At 40.9% G+C, this 25,061-nt stretch overlaps 1 protein-coding gene across 4 annotated transcripts in view; it reads right to left on the bottom strand.

Annotated features, from left to right (window-relative positions):
• Positions 1-25,061, bottom strand: part of shisa6a (shisa family member 6a) — an 85,332-nt gene that overhangs the window by 47,317 nt on the left and 12,954 nt on the right. For all 4 annotated transcript variants that reach the window (XM_085455015.1, XM_085455017.1, XM_085455018.1 and 1 more), the window contains 2 exons: positions 24,055-24,150; positions 23,577-23,645 (listed from right to left, as the gene is read on the bottom strand). In XM_085455015.1, the coding sequence (XP_085311141.1) occupies positions 23,577-23,645; positions 24,055-24,150 (165 nt within the window). The remainder of the gene's footprint in view (positions 1-23,576; positions 23,646-24,054; positions 24,151-25,061) is intronic.

Here is a 25,061-nt window from a genome sequence, read left to right as displayed (position 1 = left end):
TCTGTCTTGGCTTCCAGATCTCTATTAATATTGTGTAGAAACAGCTGCAGGTAAATATTTAAACATAAAAGCCTCAAAGCTCTAAGGACCTCGCTCTTGCTTAGTTATTTACGGTTACTTGTTTTTAATCTGTTAAAAACACGACACGATCACAGGCTTGTGTTCAGATTTTAGTCTTAAGTAAAACAGTCTCATTAAGCTCAAATTAAACTCTCGAGTTTAAGTCTTGAGCGTCCAGCTCTGAAATACAAAGCTCCTAAAATTAATTCAGATATTTCATGAATACTGTATAAAAAAAAAAGAAAACTCATACAAAAACAAAAGCACTCAGAGAGCGCAGTTCCCAAAGGAGGGCCAGAGTTATATTAAAACTTTCATGTTTTATGACATTTTTATTACCACACGCTAATGTCAGCCTGCTTACAATACAAAATGCTTATGCTTGACCTTTGAACTATGACCTTCATGCATGACGTATGTTATTATCTTTTTTACCCTTATGATTAGAGCAGAACTGGATGACATCTTTGGTTCTACAGGCTGTAAAAACGTGAGATTCTAAGATATATTCATGCTCTCTCCATAATGTATTACTAAGTTTTGATTCTTGACTTCTTTTTGGTAAAGGGTAAATGCACTGATTCTTATATAGCGCTGTTCTACTCTCCCGGAGTGCTCAAAGCGCTGTATACAACATGCCACATTCACCCGATCATACCCATTCTCACAAGCACTGACACTAAACACTAAAGTGCTTTTTCTAACAACATTCACACACATTCACACTCCAATGGACGCATCGGAGAGCAACTTGGGGTTAGTACCTTGCCCAAGGATACTAGGCATGCAGACTGGAGGAGCCGGGGATCAAACCACCAACCTTCTGATCAGTAGGTGACCTGCTCTAACTCCTGAGCTTTCCAAGATTAACTTTGACCTTGAGCACTAACAGTGGGGCTAGCTGTAGCTCAGGAGGTAGAGCAGGTACTCTGCTGATTTCAAGGCTGGTGGTTTGATTCCTGGCTCCCCCAGTCTGCCAAATATCCTCGGGCACGATACTAACCCCAAGTTGCTCTCCGATGCATCCATCGGAGTATGGAAGCACTTAAATGCATAGAAAAAGGTGAATGTGGCATGTTGTATAAAGCGATCTGAGTGCTCCAGGAGAGTAGAAAAGTGCTATCAGTCCATTTAACAATGAAGGCCAAATGCCAAAGATCAAGTATATTGTTGTGAAGCTTGAAGACAATGCATTGAAAAATGTGGGTAATATAAAGTTTTTACTGGTTTTCACATTTGACGTGGCCTTGTCCTTTATCCAGTCGCTTGAGCTGTTATTGGTCTCCACCATCACACAAAATTTGAAAATTATATCTTGAAATTTGTGGACTCCTAACAAACAGTCGATTACATGCTCCCTTCCTTCAGGGGGAGAATGATGGCCATCATGAAAAATGTTAAACACCAGAGGTTTGAATTTTTATTGAATTTTAAGGATTAGTTTATATTTTAAACCACAAACCTTCCTAATCACAGCTATGTGCTATAAAGACACTGATTGGCATCAATCACAGCTGCCCAGAGAGGCTGACTGTTATAAAAACCAAACAGATGGTTTCTCATCAGGGAATAACCTCAGTGTGACACTCGTTTATTTATCCAGCCAAAAGAGAGCAATATTTTATTAGAACTTGTTAGATATGTTGTTCAGAAATCATGACCTTCGGAAAAAACCCAGCTGTCTTTGTTCCAAATAACATGGCTGCTTGCTTGTCTTAATCAATTAAATGTGTAAGCTCTTAAGCTCATTCCTCTTGATATCTGTGATATGCATAATAATGACCTCATTACTGGAGGCGTCAGCATTGTGTTAGGGAGATTGGCTGCAAAACACACTTTTATTATTTGTAATTTATCCTTCCGAGGGGCCGAGGAGGAAAAAAGAAACAAATGGTGAGAGGAGCCAGGGAGGCTGCGACAGAGAAACCAGACACTGTGTGAAATTGAAGCTGGTCTGAGTCTTTCCAAGCATGAACGCACATCCAACCATATGTGGCATCTGTGCTATCTGCCCATCACCGACAGCAGGCTGAAATGTAACACATAAAACACGTCGTCTGCTACCTCTTTGACAAAAAGGTGCAAAGAGGAAAGAGAAAAATGACCTTTTCTCGAGTGACTCAGGGCCTTGGACGTGTTCTTTTCCAACCAGCACTGTTTCATTAAACTCCATTTTCAAGATGTGTTTCTGTTGTCGAGGTTTCAGTGTGACGATTATCTGTTAAAGGACAAACTTTGTGTTTTTATTGAATAATCAGATGGTCCTCTGGCACGAGGAGAGACTCGAATATACTTCATCGAAGTAGTTGGCATGTTGTTTGACAGAAACGTCAGTTTAGTTTTAAGCACAAAAAGTCAGAAAATAATCATTTATCACGCACTGTGCACTTTCTTGTGAAATGCATTGAGCGTGCCTCGCATTTAACGGCGTTTTGTTCATAACTTATTCATGAGTTTTGTAATTCTTTCTCATGCAAACAGACAGAATGTCAAACAGGGAAATGTGTGAAAAGAGCTGAGAAAATGCACAAAAACAAAAGAGAGATGTTATTCAGCGCAGCCTCGTGTCTAGATTTAGATCTAGTAGTGGACATTTGTGATTGAAAAAATAAATTAATTTAGATTTAAAAACTGCTTCTATAGCCTGTTTCTCACGTCTACTACATTATCTCTAATTCGCTTAGTTAGTTATTCTAAACTGAGAGTTATGAAGTGCTTTTCTATTTTTTAAACAGATGAATACGTTGTGTAAGTAATATTTATAGTTCTGCTGATTAGCTTCATCTTTGAAATTGTGTCTCGGTTACAGTGGCTCAAGTTTGTCGTTTAAATGAATAAATTTAGACACTGATGTCTGCTGACGAATTGCATCTTCTGATGTCTTTCCTTGAGTTGTGTAACTGTCTGATGTAACTGCACTTTTGTTGAACATGAGCATGATGTGCAGGATCAAGTCGTCTTGTCTCGTTGTGTTTTAAACTTCCAGCTCCAGGTCCAGGCCTCGAAGCCCTCCAGGCGTTCTCACTAACAAGCGCTAACACGAAGGTGTAAAATAATCTTTAATTTAATCATTATAATTATAGCTTGCACTGTGTGAAAAATACTGGTTACGAAGTTGATATGAGAGTCACGGCATCTTTTTACTGGGTTTCCTTGCTGTGTCATATCACACGGAAAAAAGGCATCGTGTTGTGAGCCACGCTCGAGTTTCGTTGCTCATCCAGGTCGTGTGGGTAAAGGAAGATAATCTATGACCGGCAATATGCTGATGTTAGATACATGCCAGGGTAAAGGTCAATCAATATCAAGTAGGGGGACATTTGTAGCATATGTGGTGATAAGTGCAAAGTTGTTATGCAGATTTCTGCAGTGTATTTGCAGATTTTCTGTGTGAAAACAGAACTAAGGTTAAAAATGTATACGGCATCACAAAAGATGTGGCTGCTTAAACATGTAGATATAAAAAAATTGGAGAGGATGAAGGTCAGTCGCTTGAATCTTTGTCTCCAGATTTACTTTCAAAAAGTCAAGACTCTGTAAACAAGACTAGATAGGATTTAAAACATTATGGATGTGTCCTGCACCAAAAGCAAAAGGTCTGCTGTTTAACAGCATGGAGCTGAAATATTATGGTTTCTAGCTTCATATAAAACATTTTACTTCAGAGTTCACAGATTGTGAGAGATCTCTGCCACAGGACTCACAAAAGAACCTTGGTCACATCACAGGCGGGCTTTGTGCTAAACTAGTTTGAACCTAAAGGTGACCTGTTGATAAATAAATCAGGTCTGTTTGGAGCTGTGGATTCAGCTGACCTGAAACACTCACCCATCGCTTTGTCACGTGTGCAGTCTTCTCTCCGCCTGAGCATCAGCGGAGGCAGCAGAGTCTTGGAAGCCCTGCTGCACTCTGTGGTGCAATGTGACCTGGATGAGAGTTGGAGGAGACTTATCTAATGTGGGGCGGCACAGATTGCATTGTGTCCACAGGGCCAGGGACCACAGTTCTGAGAAACCTCAGGGACACAAAGCGCTGAAAGCAGATCTCTAACAGAGAAGACCAGTCTCCAGCCTGTTCGGCTTAGCCTCTGGTCTGAGGCTAAATGAAAAAATGGAAACATGTAACTGATTCGTTTAAGCCAAGAACTTTTATGTTACAACAGTTAGTCATTTTTTTGTTGTTTAATTTGACCCCTTTGGCAATGGTCACTACTGGGGAAAATTAAAGTTAATTTCAACAGTTATGATGTTAAATTGGCTTTCACAGTAAATTTCAGAAAAAACAATCATAACTTTGTGTTTGCTCATTTTTGAGTGGAGTCCAGAAGTTAAATGAGGTGAATTACCGCCACATGTAATGATGATCCTTGTTAATGCTGGTACATGTGTACAGTTATATAAACTGAAGCAAATTTTAAAACTCATCTTTTGTGGAGTTGGACGAGCAATGAAAATTAAAAAACAAAAGTCATGAAAATACTTCTATGGTTCAGATAATCATCCACCAGGTGCAACCAAAGGCTTTAACAGCAACAAAACCTCCACCCCTGATGCCGATGCTGATGCCAGGCTAAAGTTTATTGTGGTCTCTGCTAACAGTATAAAAATCCAATTTGGCCTGGATTACTCTGAGGATCAGGACAAATCAAAGGAGCTCGGAGGACCTCTCTACACCAGATGAGGTCATTGTACAATTGTGTGTAAAGAGAAGCATCTTTATGTGTGGTCAAACAGTCACACTTGAGTGCATCACAAAAAGTCTGCTCTCAAGTACAGAATAGAAGAGCGAGGCGTCAGCGCACACTGTCAGACAGTCTTGTCAGAGCTGTCTGTTGTGTTGCACTTAATTGTACCTACAGAAGATCCACAAGTGAGGGACATTACAAGGGAGAGCTGGAGAAGGAGTCCACACCTTGCCTGCCTTCGCACTGCGGCAGACGGTGTTTCAGAAAGTTACACGTTCTGGACAAAGCTTGTTAAGTTCTGTTAGAAGCAGTTTGTGCTGAAAGTGGGAAGTATAAAGATCCTGCAACACAGAACATCAGTAGCTGACATAATAACATTCTGGTATTTTGTGTTTAGCTCTTGGTGGTGACGGCGACTGAACTACTTGATCTAAGAAGACAGATTTAGTTAAATCAGACTACTTGTCAACAGAGATTACTTTTTTCAAGTAGCGAGTAAAGTAAGGGATTACTATTGCAAAAACGGTAATTAGATTACCGTTACTTTCCTGTAGGAACGCTGCGTTACTGCGTTACTAAAACCGTGATTTTTTTGCGAGAATGTCTCACGACAGTGACGTAAGTGAGTGCGACGTTCGTGACAACAGCTGTGTGCAGATCAACAATGGATCATATATTGAGTGCGGGAGAGAGTATGAGCGTGCAGCGTTTAAAGCGTGGAAGTACTGACCTTACTTTGAGTTTGAGTCCATAAAAAGTGACAAAAACATTAGCGTCCGCTGTTCACTGCGTGGGAAGAAAACTTCTTTTTACACCGAAAAAACCCCTAAACTTCCAACAAGCACCGAGTAGCTACGACGTAATGGGAAATTCACAGAGAAGCTGCCGTATCCTTCCACTGACCGCTGCGGCACACCTGCACCAGGGCAAACCTCCGCCTATCCTACTCCTGCTTTACAGGTGAAAATAGAGCAACAGGACCACTGAGTCTTTGACTTTATTTATTTTCTGCTGTGTTTTACTTGCATCTGTTTGAAAGACTGAGTGTAAACACACAAAAATATTTTATTTTATGAGCTGGAATGTGCAGAAAATAGGTTTAAATGTTAAACAAATTTCTTCCAGTCAGAGAATGTTGCATATAATTTAATTGTTGCTTGATGCATAAAGTTAAAAGATTAAAACTGTTAAAACAAGTAAAAAAAAAAAGAGACTTTTCCATTTGATTACATTTTGTATGATGGATTATGCAGAAAAAGTAGAATTGGGCTGAAAGATCTATCGCTTTATCACCTCTTCAGGTTGTAAATCGTGTTTTTAAAAGTAACTAAGTAACTAAGTAATTAATTACTTTTGAAAATAAGTAATCAGTAAAGTAACAGGATTAGTTTTGGGGAAGTAATCAGTAATTAGTTACTGATTACTTTTTTCAAGTAACTTGACCAACACTGCCTGTCAACAACGAAATGAAACTAAAAGGGTGATAAGTGTTAAGATGCACCGCCAACCGATTCTGACCGAGTACATGATGAACTGGGAGAGAGTCCCCTCTCAAAAACCATATGTTAGCTGTAGCTAGTTTATCATTACAACTTGTGGAGACGTTTTATACCTCGTGTGCATCTACTTGTCACCAAAGCTCAGCTCTGAATCTGGCAATCTGAGCTGCATCTCTGGCCAAGAAAACACAAAATCATTATCTACACGCTCATCACTAACTTGACATGGTGGATCTGTGAACAAATCCAATTTCTCTCCAAAATAACGCCTCTAACAAGAGCCAGCAGCGTGGCAGCACGTCTCACACGATCACAATGTCATACGAGTCAAGTGCTGCTCAGCCATTACTCGAGACATCTCGTCGGGGAAACTGACCGCAGATCCAGTCGTCGCCCGTGGCCTTGGCTGTTCCTTTGTCGTGGGCTAATGTAAGCACGAATGTACACTCGCCTCCTCAGGCCGGATGCTGGTCTCTACCCTTCGGATCACAAGTTCAATTAATTTCACAGTCGGCGGCACCCGCAGTCATTTCACCGGGGCCTGTTGTCTGGAGCTGGAGAAAAATGGGAAGAATATGATGCGCCCAGAGTCAAAGCCGCTCAGCTGCTCAGCCGCTCAGCGCCTCCTCCTCCTCCTCTCTATCCACTGCACCCATGAAGGCTCCAATCGCCCGGAGCCACATCTTATCAGATAGTGCCACGGCTGTGCAGCATATTAAAGCTCATATCACGACGATAAGGGGAGATGAGACGGATTCATGCATCATTACTACTCTGTAAAGACATCTCTTTTCCATTTCATACAGCAGAAATGTTGGAATTTAGGAGAAAAAATGCAGTTCATTAAGGAGTTTGAGCTAATTCACAGTCTGCTGGATCAAATGGCTGTTGGATTCTCACACAAATAAATAAACCAGCGACTGCTTCAGACGTGAATGGAGGTCACATAAACTCTGCATCATAACACAAACATTTAAGAAGCAATATAGTGGAATAGCTCCACTGCAGACATCCAAAACAGCTCGATATGCTGCCCTCAGTTTACCATTTTATTCATCAAAGCAAACATGGTCTCACAGAAATGTTTTCATCAGGACTGTGAGGCTCCGATTTGCACTCAGTTATTATGAATGACTACATTCACAAGACACCTATGAGTGAAAGGGGTATAACTTGCACCTATCAATACAGAAATCACTGCATAATTACAGCTTCACGTAGACGCTCCTATTGGCAAAGTTCAAATGTGTCAGAGCTGCGAGGACTACTTGACTGGTTTACTGGCAAAAAGTAATTGCAACCATATTGATAATCAATTGCAAATGATTAAAAATGCCAAACATTTGATAATTGGAGCTTCACATGTAGAAAATCACTAGGTTTAGATAATTGTTTGGCAAGCTAAACCAACTAACGATGTCTCTTTGTGCACTGCAACTTAAATCTTTGACTATTTTATGAGATTTGAAGTCAGCTTAGTACAGAAAATTAGCAGATTGAGTTTAACAGCTAACAAAGTTTATGTAACTATTAGTAAATAAGTATTTGTTAAAGTGTTAATTTCGTATTATTAGTTAATAATTATTCATCCGTAATTCAGTCCTGCTATTTTGCACGGCTTCCTCTTCTTCCTATCCAGAGCATCTTCCGGTGTGCCTTTCGCAGCCTTCATATTGTCTTTGATTCGGTCCTGCCAGCACTGTTTTGGCCTTCCTCACGGCCTGTTGCCGCCCGTTTCTAATCGTTGGGCTGAGTTCTCATTGCAACGGACAACATGGCTGTACCATCAAATCCTCGACTCTCGCATCTTGTCCGTGATCAGCACCACTCCCCATCGTTTCCTGATGTCTTCGTTCATCACTCGGCCAAGTCGTTTGAGCACTTTGACTCTGTGTGCCACTGGGTGCACGGCTGACTTGTAGACTTTCGTCTTGAGATGAATTGGCATTCTCTTGTCGCACAGGACTCCAGTGACCTGATGCCACCAGTTTCGCAGTCCGAGGTGACGAGGGACCCGAGGTATTTGAATTGGGTGACTTTGGTCAGTGGCTCGCTGTTGATGGTGCCGTCAGTTTGGGGGCTGTATTCGAGGTACTCAGTCTTCTTAATAATTAATCCGTAATTGTTAAGTATTAATTAAAATTTAAGTATGGATATTGTGTCAATAAGGCACATATGATAATATGATAAATAAGTAATAATTATTGTTATTTTATGCAATGCGTGACCACAGCATTCTTGCCATTTAAAAATGATCTGTTGATACTGGGAGAACAATATTATTGTGTTTTTTTATTTTGCCACAGTAATGATGAAGTGGAAAGCAGACACCATGACAGCCCTGCTTGGAACAAGAAAACTGAATTACACTTGTGTTTACTTCTTTCGACAGGCTTTTGGCCTTCAGCTGCACGCTTAATCACTGCAACTGCATTGTATCAGCGGCACTCACACTCTCACAAACAAAACTTCACACTTGTGTAAGCACTGATTTGCAAGTGTGTGTGATCAGAAAACTTCAGACAAAAAAAAGAAAAAATACAGAGTGATAGATGGAGACTCTGTCTCATCACTGGTTGGCTTTTAAAAGAGTTATTGAAACACACTTGTGTCTAAAAATGTCATTTTAGGAATCTAATGCATGAGTCTATATGCATACTGCTTATGACTTGAGACAGACTTATTTTAAGGGTGACCTGGTTTCACTTTTCCTTTGCATATCTATAGTGCTGGTTAAAAAAATGCAGATATGGCCTTAAACCTCTGTGTCCTCTGTGAACTGTCCTCTTGTGGCACTGGAGCCTACCCATGAGGCACAAGGGCACTCCCTGGACACGGCTCTTTAACAGGACCTGAATCCAGACAAAACCCCAGCTGGACCTGTCCCCAACCTTTTTACTGCGATGCCGTGGGCTGCGCATCAGCTCAGTGGCACGCACTTAAATTAACACTAATGCTGATAGCTCTCTGCAAACCACATTACACTCAATGATGAATGAGTCCAACATCCGTAAATATTGTAATGAACCATCATGCATTCCTGCAGGCACCCAGCTGGCGTCGACTCTAATGAGCACTCGGAAAAGTGGCCACACGGCTTGTTGAAACACCCCTGATAGATGCATCGCATTATGGGCAAAAAGGCCACCTTTAGTAGAAGTGAATTCACCCTGCTCCCCTTTGGTTTCCTTCTTTAACATTTCTCATTCTGTCTCTTAGCCTCTCTGTCATGCAGGGCTGTGTGTGCTGGTTGCTTTTCCAGGACAAAACACAAGGGATGATACTAATCGCAGACCTCTCAGTGCTACCCACTCACAGCTTATACACCTCAGATTTGCTGTGTAGTAAGCCTTGAACTCTCTGTCACAGTGTGCTGCAGTACGGCAGCTGAATTTTTCATACTGCTTCACATCTGTGCTTTTTAAAGAGCTGGATTTATGAATGAAGCCTGGTCTGTGAGCGAGTCTTCGTGCGTGCATGTGTGAGTGCATGTGTGTGTGGGTGTTATCTCTCAAGTTATTCAAGTTAGGTTTGCCCAAAGGGTCACGGGAAATCTGTGGGCAGCTCTGTTCACACAAAACATGCAGAGGCACTGACTAACGAAGCATTTAGAGCAGAAGACTCAACCTGAAGACGAGCTGCAAATGTAATTTCTGATGATGATTTACATACAATTAGCATCATTTTGTGAAAGCTAGCCACTGGTCGCAATTTGACAAGAAGCACCAGTAAAACGAGCGAGGAGCGGGAAGAGTGGGAAGATTTCACGAACACGAATCACATCTCTGCCCAACTGCAGGCTGATTTGTTTGGACAGGATTTGTCTCTGATGAGTTCAGTGCGCTTTAACAAAGCTGTTTATGTAATGTGTGCGAGCGCCTATCAGAAAACACTTGTGCTTCTACATAGATACTTCAGTCGACCAAAGTTGCATTTTAACACTGTCAATTATGCATCTTAAGATGGCTCAAATATTTTAAAAACGTTTTAAAATGCTTTATTTTGTCTAAGAAGGATATTAATAATATTTAAATCCTACATACATCTTAAAGTACACTATCAGCTTCTACTGTAGGTGTTCCAAGGTCATTTCTAGGACTCCCCTCAGAATGTCCTGAGGTGAACAGACTCAGCTGTTCACTATGATAATTTGAGCATTCACTCTTTTTCCCCACAGTTATATTTGGCAAATTTTGGATATCATCTGGAGGTAAGCAATATGGGGCGAGACCCTGCCGCAAGTGGAGGAGTTTAAGTATCTCGGGGTCTTATTCACGAGTGATGGGAGAAGGGAGCGGGAGATCGACAGACGGATTGGTGCAGTGGCTGCAGTGATGCGGACAAGTGAACATTTTGTCCTCAGAGTTGACGCAGGAACAATGTGATAGCTAGATAACTGGCCGCCAAACCTGCAGCTCTTGTGGGATGTTTCCAGTCTGAAGTGGTCAGTATCTATCAAAAGGGGTCCAAGGAAGGAGCAGTGGCGAACCAGTGATCCAGCATCTGTGGTGCGTGCTGGACAAACAAGTCAGCATATGTCCAATGAAATTGTGGTCCCACCTCACAACATCAAGGACTTGAAGGATGTGTTGCTAATATCTTGGTGCCAGATACCACAGCACATCCTCAGGGGTTTGGTGGAGGGTTAGAGCTGTTTAGGCAGCAAATAGGGGATCGACACAATATTAACCAGGTCCCTGGTTGGTGTTCAATCTCATATTGCAAAAAGCTCTTTTACATTTATACTAATTATGAGGGAATTTAATGATGAAAGATCCAAAAGCCATCGATCCTTAAATGCATCCTCTACATTATTTATCTCATCTGTTTTTTCCCTGCTACTTGTGCTTCTTACCTTATATTTTTCCATTTACTTACATCAGGGTAGTTAGTTTTCTTTTTACCCTTTTCCCTATTTGCCACAGCGATGTTCTCAAGATTCAAAACACACACTTCTCATCTCGACTAAGGCCGTTCTCTGTTTCCCCAAAGCTTAGTTTTGACGTTTAGCCACGTTTAGCCCATCATTACAATGTCAGCGTGCGCGTCTCTGCTGGTGAAACGAGAGTAAATATTACGAAATGGAGTCCCATTTGTTTTCCAAATGAGCATATTGTCCTTCACAACAGAGACATTAACATTCAGCCTCTCCTCACAACACTGAAACTCTTTTTCTTTATCCTTGGTTGTCAGCTTTTTTCTCGCTTTAATTATTCTATCGCTCTGGCAGCTCTCTGGTCCCATGCAGTCCCTCATCATTGTAAAGGGAGAATACGTCCCGCATGATAAAAGCAATGCTGCCTCGAGCTTGCCTGCCTACTGTACGATAGCTAATTCTTTGCATACCAATACAAGCAGTCCTCTTGGTATTTGCTTGTGGACAGTGTGCTGACTGAAGCATTTCCATGTCCAGCTCTGCCGTGTCCTTGCCCCCTACTCATAATAGATATTGACAGGTGCGGCGCAGATAACACTAATCTGCATCCTAATAGGATTTTACATGTCATAGAGTGCTTTCTCGTCACCACGGCATTCAATTCACAACTTTGTTATGCGGCTAATAGCATTACGGTGGCACAGCCTCCGGCCTTCAAAGGCAAGGATGTGAAAGTGGAGCCTGACTCATTTACAGGTTTGCTGTCTGAGCAGATGAATTAATGCTTATTGGACTCAGCATATGGTCCATTAACAGTCACGATAAAAAAACATGTCATTAATAAAATGCATCAGTGAGAGATTTAGTACTTCAACGAGAGATATATTATCTTAAAGAGCATTTTTCTTTCGTTTCAGCTCAACGATCAGAAGGAAAACAACACTGTGACGCGTTTTAGTGGATTTTCTTAAAACCTTTAAACATCTAAGATAATTGGAATGATCTCAAATTAGATTTGAAGATCGTAACTTTTATCAGCTCTATTCCTTTTTCACAAGATTCTAGTTTCTTCTGAAAATCCCAAATTTATAAATACCATAGGCTGCTTTCTCTTTCTTCCCCTTCTCTTGCTACTATTACAAATACAACCAGCCATTCCCTTCCTGTTGTCCTCAGTGGGTGTCCACCTTTCCATATGACCTCCACACCCACCTGCTGCCACGTGTCCTTCAGCCATTGTCGGATCATCTTTGTGCCACTTCAACCATGGGGGCCCTGCGGCTTTCTTCTCTCCTTTTTTCTCCTTATCACCTTTTACCGTCAGAGTGTTTGTGTCTGAGCAGTGAATGTGAGTTCATATCCTGTCATAGCGAGCTGCTTCATATGATGGAACTGCAGCACAGCATTCGTGGAGTAATCGTTTAAAGGGCCCCTGTTTTCCAGCTCCATATTTAGATTCTCCTCTAGGGTAGTTTTCCATGATTCAGACTTCAAAACAGAATAGAAAATTAGTGGAAGCCATAATAAATCAAGTTTAATTTGAGCTTTTAGGGACTGTTAATGAACTGTGTTAACTAATGATTTATGTTTGCAGAAACTCACAGTATTGATAAAAGAAAGGCGTGCGGTGAGATCCAGTACAACTGCACTGCAGAAAGTGCCCGTGGAAGGTATTTTTCTCACTCTCGTATGTCTTTGGGATTACATTTAAATTTGGATTCACATTTTTCATAATACTCTTAAAGCCTCCCGTATGAGGCAGTTCTTGGTTATTTTTTCAGTTTAAATGTTTGTGAAGCACTTTGAAATAGCCCTTCTGTGTAAAGACATTTTCCTTCCTTTTATCTTTTACTTGTAACTTTTACCCACATTCAGTCACTACTTCGACTTTTTTCTGCACTTATAAAATTACATACTCTTAATTTAAACATTGACTACTAAACCTGATATTAGAATTCAAAGCGATATACAAAATGTTATACATAAATATGTTCAGACAGATATGCACTAGCCTCGATATCAAAAAGGACAATATATATTTCCAATTTCAGATAAACGGTGTAAGGAAAAGATACGGCGAGAGCTCGGGTTGACCTTCCATTTGGTAAGCTCTTGAGATGTTATTTCAGTGTACAAACAAGCGCTACATAATTCATGAGGAGAGGCTGGATCAGACGAGGTGTTAAGAGGCTATCTGTGTGTGTGTCAGGATGCATGAATGAGTCTCAATATTCAGTTCTCGGCCATGTGGTTGGAAAGACTTGTGGGATTCTCCAAGTGTGAGTTTCATCTAACCACTCTAATCAGGCTCATTAGCCTCCTATTTAATGGACAGGGGAGATAAGGAGACAAATCAATTCATATTGTGCATTTGGCAGCCGCAGATCTCTGCACGGAGACTGCACCATCTCCCTGCTGTTTGGAATCACGCTCATTGAGAAAGTTGCGGATTAGGAAAACGCTGCGCTGACTTGAAATGACTTGATAAAGACCAATCACAGACTGATGCTGCCTGAAAATTGCCCAGAAACAGTCAAATATGTTATTACAAATCAAAAAGGTCACGTACCAGGTTTATCTGGAGGCTGGTTTACATCAATGATTTTAAGAGTTGCACCAGAAATGAACTTCTTAAGGTTTTAGCATACAGGCACTGCAATAAATGCAGTGACCTTTAAGTTATTAAGGTTTGTTATTGCTAAATATTTGCGAACGTTTTTATATTTTGGTGCAACGAAAATGTGATTCACTTGCTACAGATATCTGCATACATTTGACTTTGCACTCTGTACATGAAGTTTTAAGGAATTTTGCATTGCAGCATCACACTGTTGAGGGTACGCAAGTTACAAACTACAGCTTCTCTCACATACTTTTTAGAGCTTTAGAGGTCTGTGTGTACAATTTCTTTTTACCAACATCCTATTTATAATTTCATATCCACATGCAGACTCAGATCCAGTAGCCAATGTTGTGGAAGACATGAATGACGCTTCGGTAACACAGGCCTTGAGGGCGACCCTGCTTTGAATCATTGGTCTCTGTTTCTGGTTTTTGAGTCACACTCTTCAGTTTCACTTTCACTCAGTGAGTAGTTGCTGAGTGTTTGCAGATAAGTTGGCATCTTCCGTGCAAACTGCTGCTGGCAGTCTGCAGTCTCTCTGTAACCAGTGTCACCTAGCAACAGCCAGCAACCACTCAAATGCACATTTTCCCCTAGCAACAGGTGGTTGCCAGGCAGTCAGCGACCACTCTCGAGGCCTGTGTGACAGCGGCCTAACATGACTGTACCATGGGCTTGTATTAAGCTTATACTGACCATCTTGCAGTAAGTTGTACCTTGTTTTTCATCAATGCCAGTGGTCATAAAACTCAGAGACTTGCAGCCCTCTTCACATTTAAGTTTTTGGTAGGCTAGCGACAACCAGGCCTGTGGTGTTTTTCCAAATTCTTAATTTCATATTTCTTGGTGGCTCAAACCAAATTTTATCGCTTATACAAATTTTGGTGACGGTGTGGGCGAAGTTAACACAACGAAGAACGTAACATCGCATTCACAGGGAAATGATGAAATCAAGACAATATATAGGAGAATCAAAAGAACTGAAATTTATAATAAATGCTTTTAAAAAAATCTTAATGTTAATAATGAAGACAGACAAATATTATTATAGCGAGAAAGACTTATTTATGTTCCTGTGACTTTACTTCCAAATTAAATGCAGAAGACTGCAGCTTTTACCTCATTTCTCAATCCAACATGTAAATATAGTGCATTTAAACTGAGTTAAAATAATAGCTGACAGTGTAAGTGTCTCTCACAGACAAATGTTTCTAATGGGCTCTTCTTTTAAAAATGGAGTTTCTATGACAATATAATCCCATGGTGGCCCAGCAATATTATGCAAATAAACCAATTACTCTTTGGAATAAAAGCAGATTCATTTTTCTGCATAAATACACAATGCAAAAATAGTCCATTTAACCTTGTTACCACCTGCTCCTCTCATCTCAGTAAACAACCGCAGCAAAGGCCGTATGACCCTGACATCATGTTGAATATTTTATTCCACCCCACTATGCTGAAAAAAGGTGTCTGATAGTGAGAGTAGCGCAGTTTGCCTTTACAAGATTTGTGCGTTTAGGTTCATATGTAAAGCAGAGCAGGATGAAACGCTGCAGGGATAAGGCACTTGTATTTCGCCCAATGTGATGCCTTGCCTTTGAGTCTCAGCCCTTTGAATGCTCTGATCATCTTAATGGAGCAGGTTTGATGCTGCGTCTACACCTGGATCCCACGCCACGTCTGCCATTTGTATAGATGTGACCAGCTGGGAGATGAGCTGTGGGTTGTAAGTAAGCGTGCAGAAGACGAGACTTGATGAAAAACAAAACAGCTTCTTCTTTTTTTTTTAATCTAGTCGTATTTCCTGTAGAAAACCAGCAGCATTGCCGTGCTCTGTTTCACCACCTGTGAAGACTATACATCAGATGCTGCTGGTAGCCCTGCTGGTTTTAGATAAGTGTTGGGATGGGAACTGGTCTGTGTGGGCAGAACACAGCGGGTCTATCACAGACTTTCCTGCCCTTGTAATAGAAGTCCTGTAGCTCTGTAAGCTCAGTAACTCTGTGACATATAGCGGTCGTGGAACATCTCCGATCTTGTATCTTTTATAAAATAATAAATATGAAGATTGGAAGGAAGCATATTAATCGGTTGAAAGAAACAGTAGCTCTTATCAAAAGGCTTGTTGTCAAACAATTTGCAGTGAGAATTTTTTTATTTTAATCTTACTGTAACAAACCACATCTTGTTGTTCATGATGTCGCTCTACAAGGTGAGGAATTCAGTTACCAAACACACAAACACAGGTACATGTTAGGGCTCCTGAAGATATTTATCTATGCCAGAAATGGTGACATCATCACGTTGCCTAGCAACCGCCTACCTATGGGCTGAAACGACTCATTTTTGCACATACAACAGCTTATATAGGCATAATATTTTAATTTCATAATAATAATAATGTTTATATTCACATAACTTGAATTTTATGATATTGATGCTGCTTGTAGCCTCCTAACAACAGAGCATAAGCATGCACTATTGTTAACTCATTCACTGCCATTGACGTCTATAGCCGTCAATGGCAGTGAATGAGTCAATGGGTTTAACTCATTCACTGCCAATGGCTGGCAGTGAATGAGTTAAGTTAATGTTGGGAAAAGACTAATTGTGGAACAAACTGTGGTCAAAGCATGTAATGATTGATGAAAAATAACTGCAAAGTCAATAAAAACTGAGTCATTTACCAAAATGTGAGCACAGTCTGGTTTTCCTTTACCACCCTGCACACCAGTCTGAAGGCCGGCAGTGAATGAAATGTTCTTGTTGTTGTTATTTGGACAGTCTTATGTAAATAGGCAGCATCACTTTTGCTTATCATTATGAGTGTAGTGTCGATGCACAATGTAGTAGCTATCGAAAAATGATACCAGCAACATTTTGATTGGTGCCTGTGACCCTCACTGAGCATGAAATCTGCCAGAAAATTGAAGGCTTGGTTGAGCAATAAAAGGCTGTTTTGGTTTAGCAGGTAGCTGAAACGGTACACACTGGGAAAAACAAAATAGATTTACTGTTGAAAAATATTTCCATTTCCAGAAGCGGCAAAAAGAAAAAATGGCAGATTTATAAGAAAAAGACAAGCTGCAGATGCAGATGGTCCTTCAGTTCATCTTATTTCACCACCCAGGAGCTCTGAGATGGGTAAATGCCAGAAGGTTTGCTGGGAAACATCCACCGGCTAAATGGGAGACTTACTGTACAGCTGAATGGGACATTTATTGGAGTGTAGAATGGGGCACACCCACTCAGTACCAGTAGTGCAACTGTACACACTGACTTCATTGACTATTACTAACAGAATATTTTGCTTCAGAGGAATCAAAATTCTCTAAGAGACTTTCTTTCATCACTAATTCTTTGTTTTAGACCACCTGTCTCCCTTTTAGACTCAAAAATATTATAGTTCTTTTCTTTTAGAGGAGTTTTTTTCATTTCATGCATTTTTTTTCAAGACGCATTCCACAACGACCACAATCTCAACCCAGTGATATTTGGATATTTGTACCAAGACTGTCGAGGAAGCATTAAACCTATTTAAAATCAGATATCAAAAATAATTACACATTATCAGCTCCAATCACAAACGGTGGCTGCACACTGAGGGGGGAATGCAATCCTTCTGGAAATGACCTTCTATAACCAATAAAATCTCGGTTGCTGGTGCACATCCTTATCTTTCCAGTTGAAGTTGGAAACTTTAGGAAGAATTTCAAGCAGCAGCAGCAGCAGCAGGGAGCCGTCACTGGATCCAGAAGGAGCTTGACTCAGCACTGATACCTTTGAATCAATATAAAGCGTCATAGTCTCGTTTGGTAAACATGAGTATGCAATTGGCTGATGTCACCTTACAGGATTTTATTGATCAGTGATTCTCACGTTTGACGTTTTCAGTTACAGCATGCTCAGATTTTCAGCCGCTACGAGCATCTGTAAAGACGAGCCTATATAAGGACTCGGTAATGGAAGCAAACTGGAAAGTGAAACCTACTTGGCACAATTTGACACCCCTCCATTTGTACTCACACTCAGCTACGCAGCCCCATACATGCATAGGCACAGACACACTGTAGGCCTGGAGGGATTAAAGCAAGGGGAGGTGGGAGCGCTGCAGCAGTGCGTCCCAATAAGACAAGGTCACCTTAAGTGGATTGGGATGACGGGGTGGGGAGGTGGGGGGGTTGGGGAGGTTGGAAGACAATTCCCTCAGGATGAAAACAGGGAGCAACTCATGAAAAAGTAATTAAGCAGGATGCACATCAGTGGATGCCACAGGCGGGGAAAGCAAGGAGAGAGATGAATAAGCCCCGAGGACGAGGGGGATGTTTGTACACAAGATGTCTGGGAGATGTTCGCTAAATGCACACATTGGGACTGTTTAACCTCCGAGATATTACACGTTAGCCTCAGAGTTACAGTGAGTCGACAACTATTCGGGAAACAGCAGTCCAAACATGACTGGACCGTGTTACTGCACGGCTTTTGTGGCTGATTTACTCCATTAAACAGTATTTTAAAGCTGCAGATTTTACTTTACTAGTAGAAAATGATTGCTAATTGTTTTTAAATGTCAACAGCTGGAGGAAAACTCTTGCTGCTTACGGCACCCTTTTCTTTGTAGTCGCAACAATAAATACTGTAGCAACGTTCTCTGTTTCAAAATAGACATTTAAAACTACAGAAAAACTAATGTATGTGTAATAATTGGTAAAGTCATATAACTACTTTTGAAAGAAGTCCATCCATCTACATTCTGCTCCCTATCTGGGTCCAGGATGTGGGGGCAGCCGTCCAACCAGAGATGCCCAGAAACCCCGCTTCCTGTCACCTACACCAGCTCTTTCAGGGGGCCACTGAGGCCTTTCCAAGCCAGCTGAAAGAGACAATCACTCAGGCATGTCATGGGTCTACCCTGGGGTCTCTCCTCTAATTACCAACCCAGAGTGGGCACTCCACCCTTTTCCAGCTGAGAACAATGGTCTCAGACTTGGAGCTGCTAATTTTCATTCTTGGCGCTTCACACTTCACGCTGCAAACCACCCCAGTGAGAGCTAAAGGCCAGCGCCTGATGAAGGACCACACCAGCAGCAAAAAGAGGTGATCTTCAGCCTCTTGGCTCTGCCTAGAAATTCTGTCCATAAAACCATCCAACAGCCAGTGCAAACAGGTTTGACTGAGGACGCAGCGAAAGAAGCTGCCTCTGTAGCTAACTTGTGTAACACCGGTCGTGTACATCCATCCATCCATGGATGGTAGAAAGTCATTTCTAAAAAATGAAATAGCAATAAAAACTTGAAAAATCTACCAAAAAATGTGCTGGACCAACCAGAATAGACAGATTTGTGTCACATCAATGACAATCTGAAGTTTAGATGTAGATCTAAGAACTCTGAGAACAAAGCTGAGCCTTTAATTCCATCACTGAGTCAAATTTCTGATACTGATGCACAAGCCAGTCAAGCTTTCTTTGAATCGTACTGTTATCTAAAGCGCTGCTGATTAATTATTTCAGATAAAAGAAAGAAGGAAAATGCCCTGAATGTCATTTTGATGTCAAATTAAACTCAGAGAAACAGGCTGAACAAAGAAGAGATCTTATTTTGAATTTTCCTTTCCTTTGGGAACATGTTCTTAGACAAAACCTTAAAATCTGTGCTACTTTGATTAAACTGACATTCCTTGACTTGCAAAAGGGAGCGCAAGCGTTTTTACTAAAGGAAGCTTTTCTAAATCAACAATGTAACAGTAGACCCTCTTGTAATTATGATGGAGTTAAACAGGAAAAATCAAATAAACTGAATTATGTTACTTTTGGCCTTAAAATAAACCACTCACCCTGCTTTCTCCTGCCTTATCTCATAACCAGACCTTATACAAAACAAATACAGTGATCACACTTCTGGATAAACCAAAACATGGAGCATCTCAACCGGTTTTATTCAGTTAAAATATTTAGAAACATCAGCTGTTTGCATCTGCTTGACTTGCATATAAACTGATATCTGGAGCTGTTAAGCAGCATCGCTACATATAATCCATCCAGCCTCACTTAGTCACTTTACCACCTGATCCGAGCACTCCTGCAGGCAAACCAGAGATGCTCGTGTGTCTCTGTGGATGCACTCAAAGCTCAGAGAGTCATGTTATATCACAGGTGCATGAATATTAATGACATTATTTGGATCTTTGTTTAACAGCTTGGTGGGACTGACGTACATTCAAATCTGTACTGTTTGTACTGTTCCTGTCACTATAGCACCCCCACACAAACAAAACAATGCTGCACACACACACAATATGGGGCGTAAGGTCAAAGTATTCATGCTTAGATATTGTCTAACGGAGTGATTGTGAATGTCTCATCCAGCCTTTTAGGCCAATAAACGCATCCAGGATGTACCTGAATAGAAAATGGACTTCTAATGAAATAGTTCTTCTTTCACTGATATAATGTGTTCAACTACTGAACCTGGTCTGTGTGACCAAAGCCTTGTATCTCCAACGCTGGTGTGTTTAATGGTAACTGATCCATCGAAGGTGAAGCAGGAAGGACAAAAACTATGATAAATGCAGTAAAAGATAAATAAAGGATGGAGAAAAGTAATGGAGAATGCATCGTGACAATCTAGAAAGAGTGAAAGAAAGGAACAAACTGAAAACTAAAAGAGGAATACAGGAAGAATAACACAAGGGAGAAAGGGAGAGAGGAAGCAATGAAGGAAGCAAGACCAGAAAAGGAAGGTAAGGAGAACAGAAAGAAAGGGGAGGAAGTAAAGAATGAAATGTGTAAAATTCCTCCAAACGGTCTCTGACTACAACAGAACTTGAGTAAATGAACTTTCCACCTCTTCACATGAACCAGAATTAAGGACGTGATGTCTGCCTGGAACAGCTGACCTGTGCAGATGTTCGCTGTGGATGATCTTTGCTAAAAACAAATAAATAAATAAATGTTTTTGGAGCAGATTTGGAGCCAGGGCAGGATGCAGTCAGCTGTGACACGTGCACATCTGTCAGTCTACTTCCTCCTGACAGTAGCCGTGTGTTCGGGAAGTGTGTGTGTGTGTGGGGGGGGATCCCGCCGACAGCCAGCTGTTAAACGAAGACACGTATGATGGAAGCTGACAGGACCTCCGCTTTGAAGTGACAGCTACCGCCATCAGGCTGCTAAAGAGTGTCAGCTAATAGGTGCAGTGAGAGGGTGACAGGTACAGTCAGGAGAGGGTCGCTGCCTCAGACAACAGCTGAAGTGTTACTCTTTAGTTAGAGGGATTCATCCAGTTCATGAAAGCTGACGTTTCCAGCTTTCAGAACTGCTGTTCAGTATTTGCTTTAATGACATGCGCATGCTAGCTTCACTTTCAGCATTTCTGTTGACTCGTTTTGTGTCTTTTGAAATCGATTTGCTTCTTTCATAATATTTCCAAGTAGAGTTTCTGCATTACCTCCAACTTCTTCAGTGTGCTACTGTAAGGGAGCTTCAAGGCTGAGATTTTGCCAGTTCCCAACAATAGATGTCAACAAATTCATTATCAGTGGCAACAATTTCGCTTTACTCTTAGATTTTAAGGTTTTTCTGTGTCTGTTAAATGAAAAGCTTTTACGCATTCTGCTATATTTTATTTGGTGTTGGTTCTGTTGCTTCGGAGCAAGTCCTTCTTATCTCAAGTTAGCCTCAGGGGAAAATACTGTACTGTGCAAAAGTCTTGAGCCACCCCTCATTTCCTTTTTTTTTTGCTTCCAAGGAGCCGGACGTTGTTGTATTTTTTTTAGTGCTCTCCAGCAGGAGATCTACAGGCTTTCTGAAGGTGTTTCCAAAATATTCTGTGGACACTGTTTGTTTGTTTGTTTGTTTTTTCCTGTTAGTCATTTAAGCATTAAAAAGCCACTTAAGTCAAGGAAAGATAGTATTGAGTTCACACAGACGGCAAAGAACCAACTTTAAAACAGCTATTTAGGCACATTGTTGTTAACAGCCTGATGCTTAAACACATGATTCGTTAGTTTTTTTGCAAAAGAAAATAATCCAGCTTCATAAGAATGAAATTGCATTTTGTCATTAGCTGAAATGTGTCAGCACGGTGTGCAATGTGCCCTTAAAAAAACTGAAAAAACGTATGTACAATAACATCCTGCACACATTTCCAATTTTTCTAGCAGAATATAAAGAAATGAGGGGTGGCTCAAACCTCTTGCACAGTCCTGTACATAAAACATTCAGTGGTCATTAATACATTTAAAAAGATAATTTTTAAATTGATTAATTATCATCTCTGATCTTTATATCTGGGTTTTATTGAAAAAGCGTATCTTTTACGTATGTATATTAAGGTTTAGAGATAAATGTTCACATACATAGAGTGAAGTTGCAAACAATTTGCAATTTGAAGTCCTTTCTTGAGCTTTTCTTTATGTTGAGTACTGAGTTTTTCTCGGTATTTTTACAACAATCAATAATTTTACAATAATCCAAATGTAATCTTTCCAGACAGACACACACTTATTCGCTGGTTTTAGCTCAGTGAGAGTCTGTGCAGACATAACCGAGACGAGTTTCAGCGTTTCTCAGGTGACATGTTAGGACTGCGAGCTGGTCAACTCGACTGGTCCAAATTTAACTTGTTCAGGTTGTGTGAAGCTGAATGATCCAGAAATGTTCTCCCCTTTTTAACGACACTAGACTTTTTTTTTTAATCTCACAAAGCCATTTCCACTGCACTGTCGCTCTCTCTGTCGCTCTCTATCACTGGGACTCGAAACCTATCAGGTTACAATCATCAGTTCAATCACCAGTCCTCCTGCCACCACACTTTCTAAAGGAGAAACACCTCTTGGCACATCATTGTCACTTAAAAAGACAAGCTTGCAACAAAATGTTCTTCATGGGTCTGAATTGCAGTCTCCTGAGAATTCGGATCAGTTATGATGTTAAAAGTGAGAACTTCAAAGATGAACCACACATTTTAGGTTTAAGAACTGGAAAGGATTCAATAGCAGATTCAACATTCAATAATAGAACATAAGACTAAAGACACGATTAAGAAGCAAGTATTTTCCCGATCAAAGTCACATAAAAGTCACTCATCACGTCCTGCAGCCTCGATCTTCTCTAAACGTTACCCAGCAGAGCTGTGTGTCAGAAACCAAATGTCCAAATGAGTCACGTTGGACATTAAGCACACTTCACCCTCCCAGCTCCCTCGTGCAAATAGAGCAGGTAATTATCTGGATAACTCACAGTCAGAAAGTGGGTGACATGCGACTCATCGCCATAAGCAAATTCAATATTTCCAGTAGTAATAAAACATCTGATACAGAGGATCATCTGCTGCGTGACACAGCTGAGAAAGGGCCATTTCAACCTGATTCTCCAGGAATTCACATGTGAAAACAACTAATCACATGTTAACTCAACAAAAGAAGGAAAAACAAACAAACTTCAGACTGTGAACCTTTCACTTACCTTCCCGACTGCTGAAAAGTGTTAACCCCTGGCTAGACTCTCACTTATAAGCATCAAAGCAGCCCTGTTAACGTCTGACATCCTCACCTGTGCGTAGAGGTCCTACAAATAAAGCCGACCAGTGTATTCATTCAGAGCTGCTGTCAAACAGCCACCAGCAGAAATCCAAGGGCTCTGAGAACCACCTCCCATAGAATAAATAAAATATTACAACTCTGGCACTGTACACCCGGTGACTGAGCTGTGATTATCGGCCAAGGGCACTCCACTGATCCGTGTGTGTGTGTGAAGTGTGAGCAACTTCTCTTATCAGGTGTGAGCAGAAAACAGGTTGTGTGGCTGGAAAATGGAAGATTTAGAGAACATACCGTAGGACATGGGGATGTCCAGATCGCCCTGCCAGGACATCTGCCCCGATTCGTCTATGGAGTGCTGCGCTATAAAAACACAACAGGCCTCTTGTTTACGGCTCATTCTTAATCTAATGCTCCTTACAGGACAATAGGAGGGAAATCTACAACTGTGCCATGCTACGTTCACACTGGCTGCCTACAGAGTTGGAAAGTGTTACTTTGTCATTGGAAGTGTGGATTTAATCATAGATAAGAAATGTGTGTCTGTGTGGGAACTTTGCAAGATGTCACTTAAAGCCATTATGATTGTAGCGTCCAGTTTCCACTGAGCTGAAACAAAAGTCACATTCTTTGACTTTTTTTTTTACTGCGCAGTCCTGCACACAGTCATTTGGCAGAAAGAGCTCGACAGCACGGCACAGCGAGTGAAATGATTGTTATTCTGCACTTCACTGTACTGTGAAGTGAAAAACAGATAATGAGGATGGACTACCTTTCAAGTGGCCACGTCCAAGTGTGACAAACCCAGAGGAGATGAAGTTGTGCATGTCTTGGCCTCCGCTGCGCAGGTTCTCTTTTCCGTAATGTCCTGGTGAGACAAAGATTGTGGAAAATTAATATTTCAGCAACAAATTTGAGAGTTTAAAGGACGTGCTGTGTACTGTGCCTCAAGTTGAGACACAGGCTTCGTGATGCAGACTCAGATAAGCTGACATCATCTGTTTCACAACTCAAAAGGCAGTTGCATCATCATGTTAAGACTGACAACTGTTAAGTGAATCCTTCCCTGCTGTTACTGATCTCTTCATTTGTTCGATCCTCTACTGGTGAATATCTTAGTGTTCGGAGGACCTAAGGAAGATACACAAAGTGTCTGACATATTTCACATTCAGTTATTTTCCAAGTTTGTCGTCACTGTTGGAGCAGCAGAGCTGCTCGATATCCTGGATTCTCCAAAGATTATGAAAAGTTACATGAAAAGTAAAGTAAAAACATGGATTATTGTGCACTTCTTGGGCCAGCTGGCATTCAAAACATTCATATTGTGACAATGGTGACTTTTTAGTATTCATAGTTGCAAGTGTGCTGTGAAGTCTCATTCATTTTTCCTCTAATAACATTATGAGACTCACAAGTTGAAAACCTTGGCCAACAGAAATCCTGCAGATTACATCGATGCGAAAACGGAACCAAACAAATGGTAAAATATTTGAAATCTTTTGAATATTTGTACATGCACGTGAACTAAAAGACCGTACTTTAGTTTAAAATGTCATTTAATTTTGAGAGCCATCTGAAAATCTACAAAAAAAAGTCCCAAACAACTTTTGAATTCTGGTTCTGTTTTGTGAGCAGCAATGACAGTAACAATGTTACTCAAGATAATTAAAATGACTGAAGTCAGATAAATTGGACCAACGAATGCCGAAACACGCTTTTCCTCTTCAGAGTCAGTCGCTCACTCCTTCACAGATCACTGCTCTCAAGACAGTTTGCTA

The sequence above is a fragment of the Copadichromis virginalis genome, linkage group LG4 (assembly GCF_057382275.1).
Source record: "Copadichromis virginalis isolate Kocher_CV1m ecotype Utaka linkage group LG4, C_Virginalis_male_GT1.1, whole genome shotgun sequence".
NCBI classification, from domain to species: domain Eukaryota; kingdom Metazoa; phylum Chordata; class Actinopteri; order Cichliformes; family Cichlidae; genus Copadichromis; species Copadichromis virginalis.
The sequence above is the reverse complement of the archived record's forward strand: the minus strand, read 5'-3'. Positions and strand labels throughout refer to the sequence as shown.